General features: G+C 31.3%; 4 protein-coding genes across 4 annotated transcripts; 3 read left to right on the top strand and 1 right to left on the bottom strand.

The window, feature by feature from the left end:
• The first annotated feature begins 3,891 nt into the window (after positions 1 to 3,891).
• On the top strand, positions 3,892 to 6,002 carry Tsp_07636 (conserved hypothetical protein). The gene is made up of 3 exons (XM_003381042.1): positions 3,892 to 3,911; positions 4,062 to 4,235; positions 5,780 to 6,002. Exons 1-3 carry the CDS (start codon positions 3,892 to 3,894, stop codon positions 6,000 to 6,002), a joined length of 417 nt encoding a protein of 138 aa, XP_003381090.1.
• Positions 6,003 to 10,527: 4,525 nt separating this feature from the next.
• Tsp_07637 (methionine synthase) lies at positions 10,528 to 11,447 on the top strand. The gene is made up of 4 exons (XM_003381041.1): positions 10,528 to 10,906; positions 10,972 to 11,055; positions 11,118 to 11,224; positions 11,289 to 11,447. The coding sequence occupies exons 1-4, from the start codon at positions 10,528 to 10,530 to the stop codon at positions 11,445 to 11,447; spliced, it is 729 nt and encodes a 242-aa protein (XP_003381089.1).
• A 96-nt stretch (positions 11,448 to 11,543) lies between these two features.
• Positions 11,544 to 15,719, top strand: Tsp_07638 (methionine synthase). Its single transcript, XM_003381040.1, is given in 21 exon segments — positions 11,544 to 11,610; positions 11,671 to 11,732; positions 11,808 to 11,955; positions 12,016 to 12,128; positions 12,181 to 12,321; positions 12,373 to 12,558; positions 12,616 to 12,795; positions 12,843 to 12,935; positions 13,018 to 13,353; positions 13,418 to 13,564; positions 13,628 to 13,725; positions 13,796 to 13,863; positions 13,921 to 14,041; positions 14,102 to 14,153; positions 14,247 to 14,345; positions 14,417 to 14,478; positions 14,659 to 14,847; positions 14,906 to 15,048; positions 15,067 to 15,164; positions 15,274 to 15,576; positions 15,636 to 15,719. 21 exon segments carry the CDS (start codon positions 11,544 to 11,546, stop codon positions 15,717 to 15,719), a joined length of 2,790 nt encoding a protein of 929 aa, XP_003381088.1.
• Positions 15,720 to 17,056: 1,337 nt separating this feature from the next.
• On the bottom strand, positions 17,057 to 17,425 carry Tsp_07639 (conserved domain protein). The gene is made up of 2 exons (XM_003381039.1): positions 17,231 to 17,425; positions 17,057 to 17,146 (listed from the first exon to the last, which is right to left on the bottom strand). Exons 1-2 carry the CDS (start codon positions 17,423 to 17,425, stop codon positions 17,057 to 17,059), a joined length of 285 nt encoding a protein of 94 aa, XP_003381087.1.
• Between the last annotated feature and the right edge of the window lie 1,341 nt (positions 17,426 to 18,766).

The raw sequence follows: 18,766 nt of genomic DNA, 5'->3' as shown, positions 1-18,766 counted from the left end.
TAAACTCAACTTTTCCAGTTTGATGATATTCAAGTTACATCATACTGCATAATCAAAATTGACATCATCAAATGAAAAAATAAAGCAAAACAGCTTGTGCGTAAAAAGATTCAACAGAAAAGAAGCGAACCTTTTCATCATTTGATGATATGATATGATATGAGACAAAATTGGAAAGAAAGATGCATACATAAGTCAAACAAACCGTAACATCTACTTTCACCGATGTGGAGATTCCGTGTGCATTTAATAAAAATAGAGTAGAATGTAGATACAATCATTCTCTGCTCTTTTTCTATACAAAGAACATCCATTTCAATAAATGATCAAGAATCGACAAAAGTTTACTTGGTACTCAAATATGTACAACGTTTTACCAACAGTTGCAAAACGCATTCACAGAAATGCACAAATCATACCACAAATAAACCACAAAATATGATACAGCATGCAAAGCGGGCGATACAAAAATGAGGTAAAATTAATTTACTTCAATTTAATTTAAATGCACATCACTAAAACAACTGTTAATAAATCACTAGCAAAAAGAAAAAATACACCAAAAACACATCACATACCACCCGGATGCAGAAATACATTGCTCCACGTAAGCAATAGCCAAGTTAGCATGCTTTCTCTAATGCTATCTATGAAAGCGATTCAAAAGCTGAAAAAACAAAACAAAAAATGTATTCATCCTCGTGTTGTTGCTACAACAGCATGCCCAAACCAATCGACAGCTTAAAAAATGAGATCAATTATGACGAGACTGCAGCATACCCAGCTTAATCGAAAAAAACAAACAAACAAAAAATCAATATCTTTGACAAGTGGATATCTCTTTTTTAGTTTCCAGCAAGATGTTCTGCTGAATGTAGGTTAGCTAGACGAATGTCACAAAGACATTTCTCTGTTGATCATCAGTTACATACAGACAGCTGCTTTACTGAATAACAACATTTCACAAAAAATTCAACACTACAATCACAATTTTAGAAAAATTAACAAAATTTAACGTTCAATATGAATAAGGTTCAAAATTGTTCCCATCAAATCACTGTTTGTAAAAAAAAATAAGTCGACTCGGAGAATAGTATAGTAAAATGTCGAAAAAATATTATATTAAAATGTTGTTTTTCTATACAAAGAAATTTATTTCACAATGCTTTCTCAACTAATTCGACTCCTTAATAGCAGATTTTATTAATTAGCAAAAAAAGTAAAAAATAAAAAAATAAAAAAAAATATATATATTCAACAATTAACTGAAAATATAGAATTTCAAAAAGACTGTCAAAGGAAAATTGCTCATCAGAACACAAATACATAAAGTGTACACAAAACAATTTTAACTGTCTTGAATTTAACTATTCATTCATTCATTCATATTTATCAATTTATCAAATTGAAAATACAAAAATGATTTGAAGTATTTTTTTACCATGCTTATTTTATTACTTGGATTGAATTGGAATTGGATTAAAATAAATTTTATGGATGTCTCTATTTTGAAATTGCATATAAAATCACTTACCGTACGACGTCGTCGATATGATTTCGATAAACGCCCTCTAGCTTTTCGGCTGGAAAGCCCATCGCTATTATATTTGGGCATATATCTGTAAATAGAGTATAAATTACAATACCAATCTTCTCATTTTTCAAAAAATTCATTTCGAATTGCTCAAATGAAAAGTTTTATCATCAAGAACAAAAAAGTGAACTGATATTTTGCTCAAATTTTGCAAATTAAAAAAATTACGTTTCCATAACAAAAACAAAATTACAAATCGCACACCAGCAAAATGCTGGTGCTATTCAATTAAAATTATCACATTTGCTGCGGTACGTTAAACATACCTGAACAGCAAGCAGAAAAAGAAACATGTGAAAAAATTTTCATCGAACCGTGAAGCGTCTTTTTTCTTTTACAACAATGGCAATAATAATCGACATTCGACACAGGTGAAATTTACATGTCACTTAAGATTTGGTTGAATGTATATATTTTGAAAAAAAATTTTTTTCCTCCAATTTTCAAAAATCAATATTGAAAAGTAGTCAACGGTTAAAATTTTACTCGATAAAATTCAACTATGCAGATCAGCAGCAAATATGCTTTTGAATGGAATTTACAAAGTGATCCCCCACTTTCTACGCCGTTAATAAAATGAATAATTCCACTACAAATACGATAAAAGCAAAGACTGATTGATGGGGAAAAAAAATTTTTTTTCTAGCCTACTGCTCAAAGGTAATCAACGTTGATTTAAAAAATTTCGTTCTAACTTTTCTCAAAATTGGCAATAAAAAAATACTCCGCTGATCCGCTGATCACACAAAAGCGACACCTGCTGACTGATCATGTCACCGGATGCGGCCACGTCCGATCCTACGCTACAGTACACTGGACAGCAGCCCTGCACATCATAGAAACCGATCGCGTTTTGCAACAAAAAGCATTTTAAAAAAGTAATAACAATAAAAAATGAATAATAATGTAACGAATGATAAAGGATTAGAATGTGATTTCCACTTATTATTAAATAAATTAGTATACTCACAGCTGAGATCGAGATCAAACCCGTCTTCTTGATAACGACGTTTATTTTTGCTGACCAAACAGCGCAGCTTGGCAGCCATCGGCGCGCCCTGACAACAACAAACGAACAAAAACGAGGAGGACGCAGGCTGAACTTGGTCGCGGTAGAGGTCAGCTATGCCTAATCATTCTAAATAAAAAAAAGTAGTCGATTTCATATCATTATTGAAAAATGGTTTGAACATACGTAAAATTAAAACAAAGCAAAAGATGCAACTATTGAAAAGTAGGTAAAGTAAAATGGAAGAAAAATCAACGGAATTAATAAAAAAGAAGAAGAAAGAAACGCGCAAAGCAGCAGTTCGCATGGATGAGCAAAATCGAGTTGCAATGTTTCGATTGGGCGCATCTTCCGCGAACACGAACTCGTCAACGACCAATTATTAGCCGACCAACCAAAAATGATCAAACAGCAAATTAAAAGTTTTAAATAAATAAAATTATAACCATTACAGAAAAAATATGGATGCCGATTCATATCCAACGGCTGTAAAAAGGCAGATGTGCTGAGATGCCCAAGAAGAAAATAAGAGAAACAAAAAACAGACAGCCGCAACCAATCCGCCAATTCGAAATTAAAATAGCGCAATTTGTCGTCACCACTATGCCCACGCATGTCAAGAGTTGATCAAATTGAGTAGTCATTTTGTAAATTTATATTTACGAAAAAAAGAATTCCACAATGCTTTACAAAAGCACCACAGATGTCCACTGGGGCACAGGCGGCTGGTTTCTGCACTAAATGCAGCAGCAACTGAATCGAGTGGCTTTCAGCATTTACCGTATCTGGTAGTCAATTAATGACAAGCAAGTAAATCCCTTTTACAGTAAACATATTCATAAAAAAGCTTTGGAAAATGTGCAATTAATTAAAGTGGAAATTTAAATATTCAAAATATTTCACTTCATCGAGTAATTTTCCAAATTTATCGTTATTTGAACAAAGAGAAGAAAAAAGAAAAATTGCATCACCATAAAAATTGTGCATAAATTGATTGGCGCTTTTGGGGAAAATTGATCCAAAAGAACAACACAACTGGCCATTTCATACAAAAATGAACATAAGGGGCTGGATGAAAATCGAAACTTTTTCTCAGAACAATTGGAACAAGGAAGTGAAGCAGTAGAAGTGTTTCTAGTGAATTTCAATAGTAGACTATAAGAAGTACAGATAAAAAAACAGAAGTTGACAGTTTCGCAGAGAGTTTTTGCAATTTTATCAGTACTAATGCTGATAAAAGCCAGACAACAGCAAAAATTGATGCCAACTTGTCGTTTATACTGATGTGATGCTGGGCTGGAAGGAAAGGTGAGAAGGAAAACCAGAGCGGTTGGACAATTTTTTCTCTTCTTCTTCTTCTTCTTGTATGCGTGCAGATTTGTCATCATGCTTCATGCTCCAGTCAAGTTGTGATGGTGATTAAAAATAGGCTGATCGAACATATTCTTGACAATTCAGAAGAAAGCGATCAAGAGGAGAAGAGGAAAAAAAATTCTCTTCGCCATCATTTGCTTACTGGCGCCTGTTACTTATGTCAATAAAGTTATTTGACTTGTCAAATGTTTGCTTTTTTTTCTATGTGCAAATGTACTGCGCTCAATTCTTGTATTTGTTCACTGATTTGAACAGCCCGTGAGACAATGTACTTGCAAATTCATGCATAAAAGGAAATAATTAATTATATCTCAAAGTAGCAATTACATTCATATGTAATAATAATAATAATACGAGTTCGAGTTGATTTTTGATAATAATAATGAAAAAAATGTATTATTGGTTTTTAAATGTTAATGTGAAGTTTTCATGTACTAAATAAATTCTCATCAAAAACAGAGAGAAGTACTTCTCTTGCCAAGCAGTAAAACATATCGCATCATATTGACCATTTCAAGTAAATTTTCATTTAAATTTAAATAATGAAAACCATTATTATATATATATATATATATAGCTTGTCATAAAATATTTTCCAAAAAAAAGAAGAAAAAAGCAGTTTCCTCAATGAATGAACAGCTTGGTTCGTTTGAACTGCTAATTTTATCGATGAATATTTTTGATTGACTTCGTTGAAAGCTTTTTTTTTTGCTCTTTCACTCTCTCTCTCTCGCTTATCAGTCAGTCTACTGGTTATATGCAGACATTTGACGCATTGATGGTATAAGTGATTGTGACTGGAAAAGTCGAATGTTGGAGAAGAAAAAAAGAAAGAAAGAAAGAAAGCTTGATGAAAAATTGCAACTGGGTCAACAGCCTTAAGCAAAAATGATATGCTTGTGGTGGTGGCGTTTGCAGAGGAAATAAATTTTGTCCAAAGTGATAATCATTTGCACATTCCTTGGCCATTTCTTTCTTTTTCACTACGTGCAGCATCGTTTTCGTTTTTTATTTCTATTCGAAATTTTTCAAAAAAAACAAAGCTCGAAGAAAATCGTTTTCATATTTCTTTTTAAACGAATATTATCCCTCAATTCTTTTATGCTATATGTTCAACTCAAAGTTGCATCATCATCATTGTCTTTTTTGAATAATTTCCTTATTCTTTGGTCAATAATTGCAAAGAATGAAATTAATTGAAAATAAAAAAAATAATAAAGTACAACTAAAATCATTTTTTCCTTCAGTCAGAAATGAAATTATCAACTCAACTGTCGTATTAAAACAAAATTAAATTCACTTGGTCGTCATTATAAATTTCCTGCCTAGTGTTGTAAATTGAAAACTGTGGACATGATGTTTAAAATGTAATTTTAAAAATTGACCAAAAGCTGAAAAAAAATATATACGTATATTACCTGTGGATTTTTTTAAAAACCAATCATGAATATAAATAATTCAGTTGCAACTTAATGAAAAAATTTTCCAAAGCCAGTGATGATCAATAAATTGCTTTCGGCCAGTGTGTTTGGAAATTTTCTTTCTCGTGCAATTCTTTGTTGAAGCACTAAAAATAAAGTAAATTTGAAATGAAATTCTTCAACAATTCAACACAAGATGTTCTGATTTCTATTCAAAATAAAAAAAACAAAATTATTATTTCCGCACATTTAACAAGTGATAATGCTTGATGATGAGGATGAGGAGAAATATGGAATTTCCTTGTTCTGAAAATGAATAAAACGAAGAAACACACACAATCTATACATACATATATATATATATTATTATCAGTTTTTCAGTTTCAGTTGTAAAAGTTGTCGTTATGGTGATAAAGCAATTGTGGCAATAGTAACAATAATGATGAAAAGAGGATTTGAACGTCGAATGGAAACTGTTTCAAAATTTATAACTGGCTACTTGCGCATTTCCGTTCAATCACTAAAAACATATTACCTTGAGATCAAGCTTTTAATTGTTTCGCTTCGATCTTTTTTTTCAAAGCCCTTTGTTGCAAAAATTTAATCCAAAAGCTTACCAAGAGAAAAAAACGAATAATAATAATAATAATGTTCAGCTTCGTTTTTCATAATTTTTATCTCATTCAACAAAAAATAAAAATAAAAAATTGTAAATGTCTCACTTTTTTTTCAAATTTGTTTCAGCTTCTCAATCTATCACAGGAAAAATTCAAAGTGAAAATTCAGCTTTATATTATTTACAGAGTTGTTTTAAAATAATAAAGCTGAATATACATTTTGGACAATGTGAACAGAAAATTCAAAGTTTTCACTGCTTTTGAATAATGAAAATTCGATGAATAAATAACATTGGTTTATGATCAAGGAAAAGTTGATAAATCCTATAGTTATTTTGTAATTCATTATCCTACATATTGAATAGCCATGCAATAGGTCTGTTAATTAAAAATTTCAACTGCTATTTAATATATATATATACAAAATTAACTTTTTTATCTTAATAATGTAAAATTAAATAAAATTCATTTTTGAAATATCTCACCAAATATCCAATTTCTGTTCAATCCAATTTAAAGGATATCATTTTCTGTGTCAATTGAGCTGACTTGCATTTTTTACAATGTTCAAATTATTGATTCAATTAATACATCTTTGGTTCTGAACAAGTTGAAAAAAAAATATATATTAAAATGTAAAAGCAATTTTCAAATAAAATTCGCACAACGTTTGCGGTATTAAATCACGCAGAGGAAATTTATGAAGGAAAATTAAAAAGAAAAAAATTTCAACCGATATTTCAAAATACCAATACATACACATCTGTCCATAATATACAAAGACAACAAGAACACAAATCAATTGATAAAATGGCCAAAAATTGCTGCAGCCTTGCTCGAAACGATTGCCAATATTTATTCAAATTACATTATGCAAATGAAACTTGCAAATTGAGAATACAGCTCAGCCCAGAAGTGCAATTACCAGAATCAATTGCACACATTAGAATAGCCAAAAGAGAGAAAAAATAAGACAAATAAAAACAGTCTATCAAAATAATCAAACAGAGCTTCTGGTTAAGGCTGCTTGGATTGTGAAATAAAATAAAATTACACAATTTCTAGTTATTTTAATTTTTCTTTTTTTTTGAAAATCCATTCTTATTGCATCTAGTTTCAGCAAAATTTATAAAATGCTTACAACTGCACACAACTGGAAAATACACACTTTGAATTGTCCAAACTCTGTCTGGTTTGGATTTTTTTCCCCATGCATGCTTGTCGTCGTCTGCTTCACAATATCATTGTCTCGTCGGCAAAAGGTGCGCGCTTTCAATATTTTATCAAACTTGCTATTAACAATTCAAGTTATAATCAATTATTATTTTATTTTTGTTCTTTTCAATTTCTTTTTTTTATTTTGTTTCATCCTTTCTTATCAGTTTGATCATTGTTATAAATGAATGAACTGCATAACTATTGTATTTGCAAGTGGATTCACATGCTCCTTTCACTTATTTACATACAATGGATAAAACTCAACCGGATTTTTCTGCAGTGAAGTAAAATTCTAAACTTAATAATCAAAAAAATACAGCAAACTATCACCACACATTGATTATTGTTCAACAGAACAGGATGTAAAATTTGAAATATATACAAAGAACTGTGAATTGACAATCTATATCCAACATAACAGAATGTTAATATATGCTTCATTGGCTTCATATTTGGACGTTAATCTTTTCTTCCCCCATTTAAATAAGATTTTCTTCGAATATTTATTGATAATGTTAATATGATCAACCGTCTTATATTTCCTCCGCTTAAGCAGCTAACTTAATTGGAGACATTGGAAACACAGAGAGGACAAATTAAATGGATACGCCAAACAAATGAAAATTGTAATTTTTTCTATTGCAATATATTTTTCAGAATGAAACGTAAAAAGTTTCAAAAAACTTAATGAACATATTGTAATTTTGAAATAAAAAAGAAAATAACTTTTCAATTATTTCCAGTTCTTTCATTACATTTTCTGCATTACCGCTTCAATAGAATTTGTTTTTCTTCCTTGTGAAAAACTTTTTTTCAACAGTGCTAAAATTAACACAGCTAATGTTAATTTCTAAAAGCTCATTCCTGCTTTTTCCTCCTGTCGCTTTGATAACAAAATTAAATTTGCAACACGCATAATTACGCCATAGATGAAGAGTCATCTTAGACAATGATCATGTTCAATTTTAATTTTCTATTATTCAGTTCTGTAAAATAATAATAATTTAAAGGGAAATATAAATTGAAATATTATTTCGACAAAAATATTTTTCAAAAACTAAATTGCCTGTCTTTATTTTTAAAAATAATATTAACCTTATAATTATTATAATTAATAATTAAAACTATTGAAAATTAACGTTTGTAAAGATTATACGCTTCCAGTATCTTGCAAACATTACAGCACAAAAATATCTTCATGTAAATGTGAAAACACAAATGTTTTAAAACAATATAAATTTTACAACTAAAATTCATTATTATAAAATTTTTGTGCTACTTTCATTAAACTTGAATTACTTTTTAAGTACTGTATAAAAACAAAACGTTAAACAAAATTAAATAAAGCAGCGTATCACAAGTTGAGAACAAAACAACCAATAACATTTAGAGACATTCTCTCCTAATAAATGCAAATTAATTACTGTTTTGTTTTCCTAATATTAAAAATTTACATGAACATTCGAAATAATAAAGCTAATAGCATAAATTCGAAACAGTTTAAAATATAATATTACATTTTTATGTCAAAATAAAATATATATATATATATATATATATATATATATATATATATATATATATATATATATATGAATATGAAAATTGTAAATATCAACAAGACGAAAATAAATTACAATATGATTTATCATAGTATATTATGAAATAAGTTATAGTACTTTCTATAAGTTCAGACGGGAAATTTTATACTTAATTTTCTGTGTTGAATTCATATGTACGTTTTATGTTCATATCAGCATAAATTTTGGATTAATCAGACCATCATCCGATTTTGCTGTTTTAAATTACGGTAAAGTTAAAGCACGCTTAATAATTTAAAATATTTGTAATCTAAATATCAAACATCCTTTCATGTCATTTTATTATTTTGATAATTTGACGCAACGGAATGCTCATACTGTAAACTGAAAAGAGCTGAATTTAAAAATTTAGTTGAATTAATAAAGCTTCAATAATTAGATTATCTATATTTTCATGACTTTATTTCAATTTAAAAAAATTCATATTTATAAAATAAATACAAATATATTATTTAAGTTCATGAATGTAAATACTGTCTAATACAATTTCAATAATTTTTTAAAACAATTTAAATAAATAAGAACAGATCTGCTAAACACTACGTTTTGAGAATTCTTGCCCTCAGTTTATCTTCACAGTTACGTCGAACAATTCAATGCAATATATTAACAAGATGTTTGTGGTAAAGAAATATTTATGTTCCATTTTACAATTTTAAATGTAAAAAATCCTCATGTTTATTAATGTTCTGTTTTTAATCAATGATTACATTTTAACGAATACTGCTGAAGAAGAATTACTGGTTTTCAGGTGTTTTAATTTTCAATCAATAAAACAACCGTTTACTGTTTCTATCCCACAGATTTGACAGGATAAATGTTGTACGACCATTAACAAACAAAACAGCACCAATAAATTCTTCAAGTATTATTAATTTCTTGTTAGTCTGGATAATAGTTTTAATTTAAACATCTATTGTGTTGCTGCATCAGTTTTTTTCTAAAATGTACGTACAGAAAAAATTGTTCACTCTATTTAAAAAGATGTTAAAGTTCTATCTTGTGCATGGTCGTTCTTTGACCTATGCAGAGAGTTTTCAAAAACAAGTTAGCATTGAAGCCTTTGGCACTAGCGCTACATTACAACCGGATTCAAGTTTTCGCATACATATTAGCAAAATCAATGTTGACCGAAAAAGCCATTAATGTCATTGATTTTTCAACATTTTTTCTCATTTTAAATTTCACTTATATATTATTTAAACTATACTGTACGTTTATTGAAAAAAAAAACTAGTCAAATTTCGATGGCAGATTGCTGGATGCACTGTAATTTGAAATTTCACGGTACCTGAGTTTTTAAAGTTAACTCAATTAACAGGTTATTAATTGATCACAGTTAAAACACAACAGGATGTTTAATTTGCAAAACCGAATGGAAATAAAAATGCACGTGTTCTTACCATAATGATGCTCCAGGAAGTTTTTCGTTGCATTCAACGCCCGCTCATTGTACATTTTCCGCATCTTAAACGCTAACTTGTTGGCGTTGGCCGAATTTAGCCATTAATTTATGAATTAATTCATGTTCATCTCTGAGAAACAAAATCTGTGTAGAAGCAGGGGTGTGAGAGTAAAAAAACCGCACGGGGTACATTGTCTTATTGCCAGCAGCGCAATAGAAATACAGTATGATTGGTACGGATGTCAAGCGTTAATCTTTATTTTTATTGTTCTTCAAGTTTAGCAAAAGATGGCTAAGAAATGCGATGATATGTTCAAAAAATTTCGATCAATCCTTGAAAAGCGTGTGATGATCATTGACGGTGGCATGGGTACAATGATTCAAAGATTCCATCTGGACGAATCATCATACAGAGGAACACGTTTCGCTGACCACCCTGTATCATTGAAGGGAAACAACGACTTATTAACGCTGACTCGACCAGATATAATTTATGAAATTCACCGACGTTATTTTGATGCCGGAGCGGATTTCATAGAAACGAATACATTCAGCAGTAACAGAATAGCTCAAGCGGATTACAAGCTGGAATCTTTGATTTATGAATTGAATTTTGAAGCATCGAAGATTGCCAAACAAGCTGCTAGCGATACAGAAAATGAAACAGGTATACAATTGATGATTTGCATGTTTTCCTTTCAAATATTAATCTTTTTGCGTTTTTACTTTTAGGCCAACAGTGTTTTGTTTTAGGTTCAATCGGACCAACCAATAAAACACTGTCTATATCACCATCCGTCGAACGACCAGAATATCGTAATATTTGTAAGTGTGATTACCCATTTTTCAAATCAATAAATATGTATTTTTTAACGCAGCATTTACTGAGCTTGCCAATGCTTATAAAGAACAGGCAGAGGCATTGCTTGACGGTGAAGTGGACGCTTTTTTGGTGGAAACTATTTTTGACACCGCAAATGCAAAGGTTGAATAAATAATATGCAGTTTGGGTATACAATTGCATTAGATTGGGAAAATGTTATTTTTAGGCAGCCATTTTTGCAATTCAAACACTATTTGAAGAACGACAGACGCGTATTCCTGTTTTTTTATCTGGTACTGTAGTTGACAAAAGTGGTCGCACTTTGTCTGGACAATCGATTGAAGCTTTTCTGATAAGTGTACAACATGCTGATCCATTTTGGTGAAATTTATTTGAATGCTTCAACACTTTTTTCATTAACTTATTACTTTTTCGACTATCTTTCAGCGTTGGATTAAACTGTGCGCTTGGCGCAACGGACATGCGACCATTTATTGAGACAGTCAGCAAAAATACATCTGCGTATGTTATCTGCTATCCAAACGCTGGTATATGCTGGCATTGAAATGCTGGTAATTGAAATTTATTTATCTAATAATATGATGCAGGTTTGCCAAATTCTTTTGGAGAATACGATGAATCACCTGAACAAACAGCAGCTACAATAAAAGTAGAAAAATATTTTTTTATATAATTAAAGAAAAATAATAATAATATACAATTTGGCTTTTGATTCAATTGTTAGCAATTTGCTGTTGATGGTTTGGTGAATATTGTGGGAGGCTGTTGTGGCACTACACCAGATCATATTGCTAAAATTTGCCAAGCAGTTAAAGGTGTTCCACCGAGATGTCCTCAGAAAGATATTTTCAAAAGTTATACACTCCTTTCAGGTATTTGATTGTAACATAATTAAAGTTCCTCTTTATATTATTATACTGTATTATATTTAGGTCTAGAATCAATGCAAATTGGACCTTTTACAAATTTTGTCAACATTGGAGAACGTTGCAACGTTGCAGGAAGTCGACGTTTTGCTAGCATGATAAAAAAAGGAAATTATGAGGTTCGATTATTCATTGCTTTTTTAAGTGAGTTGATCAATTTAATCAAATTAGATGGCACTTCAAGTGGCTAAGGAGCAAGTGGAATTGGGTGCACAGATTTTGGATGTAAATTTAGATGAAGCGATGTTGGACGGTGTTAATAGTATGATCAAATTTGTGAATTTGATCAGTTCAGATCCGGATATTTCAAAAGTATTTAAAATGAATTGCATAAAATTTACCATTAGCATATTTTCAATTCAGGTTCCGCTTTGTATCGATTCTTCCAATTTTTTGGTAATCGAAGCTGGTTTGCAGTGTTTTCAAGGGAAATGCATTGCAAATAGTATAAGTTTGAAAGAAGGAGAGGAGAAATTTTTACAACATGCCAAAACACTGAAAAAATATGGTGCTGCAATTGTTGTTATGGCTTTTGATGAAACTGGACAAGTGGATGCAGATCAATTAAGAGAGAGAGGACGAATTTACAAGAGTTTATACTTTTAGGCAACTACTGTTGAACATCGTGTGAAAGTTTGTCAACGTTCGTACAATCTTCTCGTCGAAGAAGCAAAAATCGATCCTGCCGATATTATTTTCGATTTGAATGTGCTTACTGTAGGTACTGGCATTGAAGAGCACAATACTTATGCAGTCTCTTTTTTCGAATCAGCAAAAATTGTCAAGGTTCAATCAATGAAATTTTTGTTTCCTTTTTTAACTCATAATTTTAGAAACTGTTTCCTGAGTGTCGAATATCCGGTGGCATCAGCAACGTCAGTTTTGCATTTCGAGGTCGAGATAAGATTCGCGAAGCCATGCACAGCGTTTTTCTATATTATGCTATCCAAGTATTGACATCTTTGAAATTAAATTATACGAAAACTTTTTAAATGAAAATTTTTTAAGGCTGGTTTAGATATGGGCATTGTAAACGCGGGATGTTTGCCAGTGTATTCAGAAATTGAAAAAACTCTGCTAGAACTGTGTACGAATTTGTTGTTAAACCGTTCTCCTGGCGCTACAGAAGATTTGCTAGCATATGCAGAAAAAGAAGGTGATAAATTGACTGAAGAAAAAAATATTCCAAAAGTCGAATGGCGTGACTGGCCAGTTGATGAGCGTCTGAAGCACGCTTTAATCAAAGGTATCAGTGATTATGTCATTGATGACGTGGAGCAAGCTCGAAATATGACAGACATTTATCCAAGGCCTCTAAACATCATCGAAGGTCCTTTGATGACGGTATAATTTTTGAATGAAAAACAATAGTTTTCATTGCATTCATGTTTTCATCCATTCTTTTCAGGGAATGGCTGCAGTTGGAGATTTATTCGGCTCTGGAAAGATGTTTCTTCCTCAGGTGATCAAATCTGCTAGAGTGATGAAAAAAGCTGTTGAATATCTTGTTCCTTTTATGGAACGAGAAAAAGAAAGCAAAGCAGAAGACGAAATTGTGAAAATGCTATTTTTATAATTGCCAATTGCTAAAGTAGATTTATTTTTAAAATGTTTTTAGAATTATCGAGGAACAATAATTTTAGCAACTGTTAAAGGTGATGTACATGATATTGGTAAAAATATCGTCTCAGTTGTTCTGGGATGTAACAATTTCAAGTAAGTTATTATTGTCATTATGGATTATGTTAATTTTTCAATTGTCACTTATAACACAAACATAATGTAGAGTGATCGATCTTGGTATCATGACCCCGTGTGATAAAATATTGAAAGCAGCCATAGATAACAATGCTGGTAAACAGTATTATTATACTTGGAATTATCATTTTTATATTTTGTCTTTTCGTTGAGATATGATTGGTTTGTCCGGGTTGATTACACCATCGCTAGAGGAAATGATTTACGTTGCTAAAGAGATGCAACGCGTCGATTTCAAAATCCCACTACTCATTGGTGGTGCTACTACTTCACGGTAAATAATAATTTCTCTATTTGCTAACATCTGAATAATAATTAATACAGATTCTTGTAGAATACATACAGCAGTAAAAATAAAGTCAGCTTACAGTGGGCCAGTTGTTCACGTTTCTGATGCTAGCAAGAGTGTTGTTGTGGTCGACAATTTGTGCATCAACCAATCACCACTAGATGAAAAGCATTTATTTTTTTATTTTTAGTGTTCTTCTTTGATGGATGAGAAAATGCGTGGGGAATTTCTCTGCGAAACTGAAGAATTGTACGAAGAAATTCGACAAGATTATTTTGATAATTTTTCTGTACATATTTTTAAATTCAACGATTATTTTGTTGTTTGTTTGTTTTAATTTTCTGTTGACTCTCGTTTTAGGAGCTTCGTTTTGTTCCTCTGAATGTGGCTAGAGAGCATTCTTTGAAGCTCGACTGGTCTACGTATATTCCTTGTAAATTGTGTTTTCTTTTTCTTCATATTCTTATTACGTGAATTGAATTCATAATTTTTTTGTCAGCAAAACCAAACACCATTGGAGTGCAGTGTTTCACTGATTATGATATTGAACAGTTTATTCCATACATTGATTGGAAACCTTTTTTCGATGTTTGGCAATTAAGAGGAAAATATCCAAATCGTGGATTTCCAAAACTATTTGACGATCCAGATATTGGTGAAGAGGCGAAAAGAGTTTTCGATGATGCTCAACAACTACTTTCAAAGATTTGCAATGAATCACTGTTACAAGCCAACGCTGTGATTGGTATTTTTCCAGCGTTGAGCGATGGTGACGACATATTAATTTTGAAGTTCGATTTTCAATTTATAATTTTCTATCGTGCGATATAACAAATTTACTGCTTTCAGTCCAGAAAATATGGACAAATCATCTCCAATTGGTGTTTTACATGGTCTGCGTCAACAGGCGGTTAAAGAACAATCTGAACAGCCTTATCTTTGTTTGTCAGATTTTATAGTTCCAAAATCCATGGACATGTACGATTACATTGGTATGTTTGCTCTTACAGTTGGCATAGGACTTGAGAAATTGGTGTCATCTTATGAACAACAGTTGGACGATTATCATGCAATCATGTGCAAAGCTTTGGCTGATCGCCTATCTGAGGTGATGCCATTTAATATTTATTTATTTTTTTGGTATTTAATTAATCCATATTTAAATTAAAAGAAACATTTCATAAAGTACCTATTGTATTTACGTGTAAATTATTCAGGCTTTTGCGGAAGAACTGCACGAAAGAGTTCGACTGAATTTTTGGGGATATACAAGTGAATCGTTGTCAGTTGATGCATTGCACAGGATACAATATGAAGGTATACGACCAGCCCCTGGTTATCCATGTCAACCAGATTTGTCTGAAATGCGCACATTGTGGAAACTTCTTGATGTTGACAAAAATACAGGTATTCATTTGACGGAATCGATGGCTATGCATCCGACGGCATCTGTTTGTGGACTATACTTTGCGCATTCAAAAGCGAAGTATTTTGCCGTTGGAAAAATTGACAAAGATCAAGTAATGAATGGCCAAAATTTCATTCATTAATTAATTCTGTCATAAAATATTTTAAACAGATTATGGATTATGCGACGAGGAAAGGTGTGTCTACTGAAGAAGTGCAAAAATGGTTAAGTCAGTGTCTCCGTTTTGAAAGCTAATTTTCTCTTTACGGAAATTAGAACTCTGCCTCGCTGCTACATTTACATTAAAATTTTCTCTTCTTCATTATGTATAAAATGTATTCGAAAGAAAAATAAATGAATAAAATTACTCAAAGTTGCTTTACTAATGATTTGTAAGCACTCGATAAGAGATAACCAAATGAACAACAATCAATTAGTTGATAACAGCTGAATGTCAAATTCACTTGCGCAATAAATTGTCCACTAAAAATTATCACATTTTGATTACTGAAATGAAATTCTTTTTTTCATTAACATCATTACAAATAAATATGAAAACCAATTTTATAATTAATTTTATATGAGTAACTACGAAGTATTTTTTAGACATTTCTAAAATAGTAAAAACTTACGCAAAACAGTAGCAAATTTAAAAAAGTAAAAAGTACAAATTTTAATGCGCATCATTTAAAAAGGGCAATGAAGATATGTTTGTTGATGAACAAATTTAAATTCACAAAATAAACTAATCAAAAGAACAAAGACAAGCTCTAAAATCACACGATGCAAGTTACTCAGTAATAACAGTAAGCTTCAGTTGTGGTTATAATATTAAAATTTCGTTTACCTGTTTTTCTTTTGTGCTGGTTCGACTACTGAAGCCAAAACTATGCCATTTCTAGAGGTTTTTTAGAAATACTGCTGTACAGCGTTTACAAGATCATTTCTTCATTTTCATTTGCAACGCTTTTGCAAGTTTTCTGCCACAACAGGAGTCGAGCAGTAATTTCCCCAAACGAACTCCGCCTACTTTTTCTCATCTAAATTTCACTGCTTGCCAGTCTGATGGAAATGGGTTTGATATGGATATGTTGGAAAAGCAAAGAACCGGATAATGCTTGAAATAATCTACTAGGCTTGGCAAACACACGGAGAACAAAATACTGCTTCTGTTCATACCAGAAGTTAGTTACTTCTTCATTTTTTACAACGAATCCAATTGTTCTCGATCGAATAATTAGCTACTGTTTAGCTGAAGCAAAATACAATATACGAACACTTAGAACGATATACTACATCACTTCTCAAGCAAAAAAACACAAAGATAACGCAATAACCTAACGCATGCATTACACTTTCCACTGGCTGCAAAGCAACTACTACAGCACGTCGTCACTACCGTAACCCAAATTCAGGACGAATTCTGCCATCGTTTTCTACAATAAATTTTAAAATGAAGTTTAACAGAGCGTGAAATCTTTCAATGTTTAACAAAAATCGATCGATTCATTCAGCTAGTAATACTTAAATTCTCTCTAACGATCAAAGAGACATAAAATAGAAAAGATAAATTTTATTCACGTTTTAACAAATTAAAGCAAAGTGAACATTATAATTTCATACCAGTTGAAGTAATAAAAGTCATGTAACAAAGTAAAAATATCAGCAGTCTCATTAGTACGCTGCATGCAAAATGCAATTTAAGTATGTAGAAATCTTCATATTCATAAACTGCCTCCTCTTAAAGCAAGAACCAAATGCAATACCGCACCACCAGTTATTTTATATTCTGCCGCTGTTTTCCCTTCGCTCATTTGTTTGCCAGCATGAATTAACCTCTGCTGCGCTGGAGGGATACCTTCTTTTTCTTCAATTTTTTCTTTAATCCGCTCCACCAGGTCAGAAGCATCTATATCAAGTTCCACCTCCTTTCCCGTCAAAGTTTTCACTTTAACTAACATCTGAAATAAGCTAAACAATAACGATAGTAACACCAAGTAAAAGTAATTTGTAAAAGTCAGAAAAATGGCTAAATGAATAAGTTTACCTTAAACATATTTATGGCATTTATGGTTACATGGTTTATTTAAAGAAAAATTATTTTCGCTGAATTCAGTAAATTAGTTAAAAACATGCAGAAATTTAAAACTATATTTAACAACAGCAAAAAAATAAAATGTATTCTCCTTTGATATGAGAAAAAGGAAAGAAAACTTATTTTTAAGAAAAAAATATGTTTCATTTAAATAAAACACTAAAAACAAACGTTCAGAAAGCAAATACAACCACACAAATCAATACACTTACTGCGCGTCAGAACGGAATAGTACAGTATTAAATAAAATATAATACAGTATGAAAAATGCAAGTTTAAACTTTTATCCAAATTAAATTTCGAGTAATTTGTTTTCATTTTTCGAAATTTATTAAAATTATAAAAAAGGATTTATTGGAGCCTAATGCAAAATGAAACTCATCGATGATAAACTTTACATATTTTTTTTATTAAAACGTCCCGCGCCAAAAAATCAGTGTCACTGGCATACTCATTCGCTTATTTGGAATGCCTTCGAATGGTTTTATTTTTTATTCTACAATACATTGCACGGTTTCCATTTATATAAACCTGTTGCTATTCTAAGCTAATGATATCAAAGTTTTGTCCAAGAATGACGCAATAAGTTGCAAATAGTATTACGTAACATTTCAAATGATTTTTAATTACAAAATGTTTTTATATTGAATAATAAGTAGAAGAATTAATCTTAATCAGATCTGAAAAACAGTGACCAACACAACCGAAAGCTGAATTACGGCTAAATCAATTGAAATTCTTGGAAAAAAATCATTGTCGACGCGTCATCCACTTATCAGATCACAACCGCTTAGCCGCTGGCTTTCGAACCGTTTGAAGAACAACGCTGTTAAAGTGTTTCAAATAATACAGCGAGATAATACGATAAATGCCAATAAAAAATGCCTGGTGAATCAATTCAGCAGCTGAACGAATTGGCGTCATGCCACAGCACAGATTGCCCAACATTTGTCCGGACATTCCAAAAAGACATTGAAATTTTCCGCAAGTGATAGAGCGAAAAATTCCCTTAGCTACAACCGTTGGTTTCCATCACTTCATCCCCGCCAGTAATCAATTTTGTTTTTTCTGTTGCCCCATTTTTCCATTCTTCGACAAAGCCTTTCAGTATTAGTGTTTCGGTGGATAAGCAACTGTTAGCCCAAAACGTTGTGGGGGCCGGAGGTTCCATTTTGCAGTGCTTTCGGCAAATCCCACGCACAACAAA

The sequence above is a fragment of the Trichinella spiralis genome, assembly GCF_000181795.1.
Source record: "Trichinella spiralis strain ISS 195 chromosome Unknown Scfld2, whole genome shotgun sequence".
Lineage (NCBI taxonomy): Eukaryota > Metazoa > Nematoda > Enoplea > Trichinellida > Trichinellidae > Trichinella > Trichinella spiralis.
This window is presented reverse-complemented; position numbering and strand designations above follow the sequence as displayed.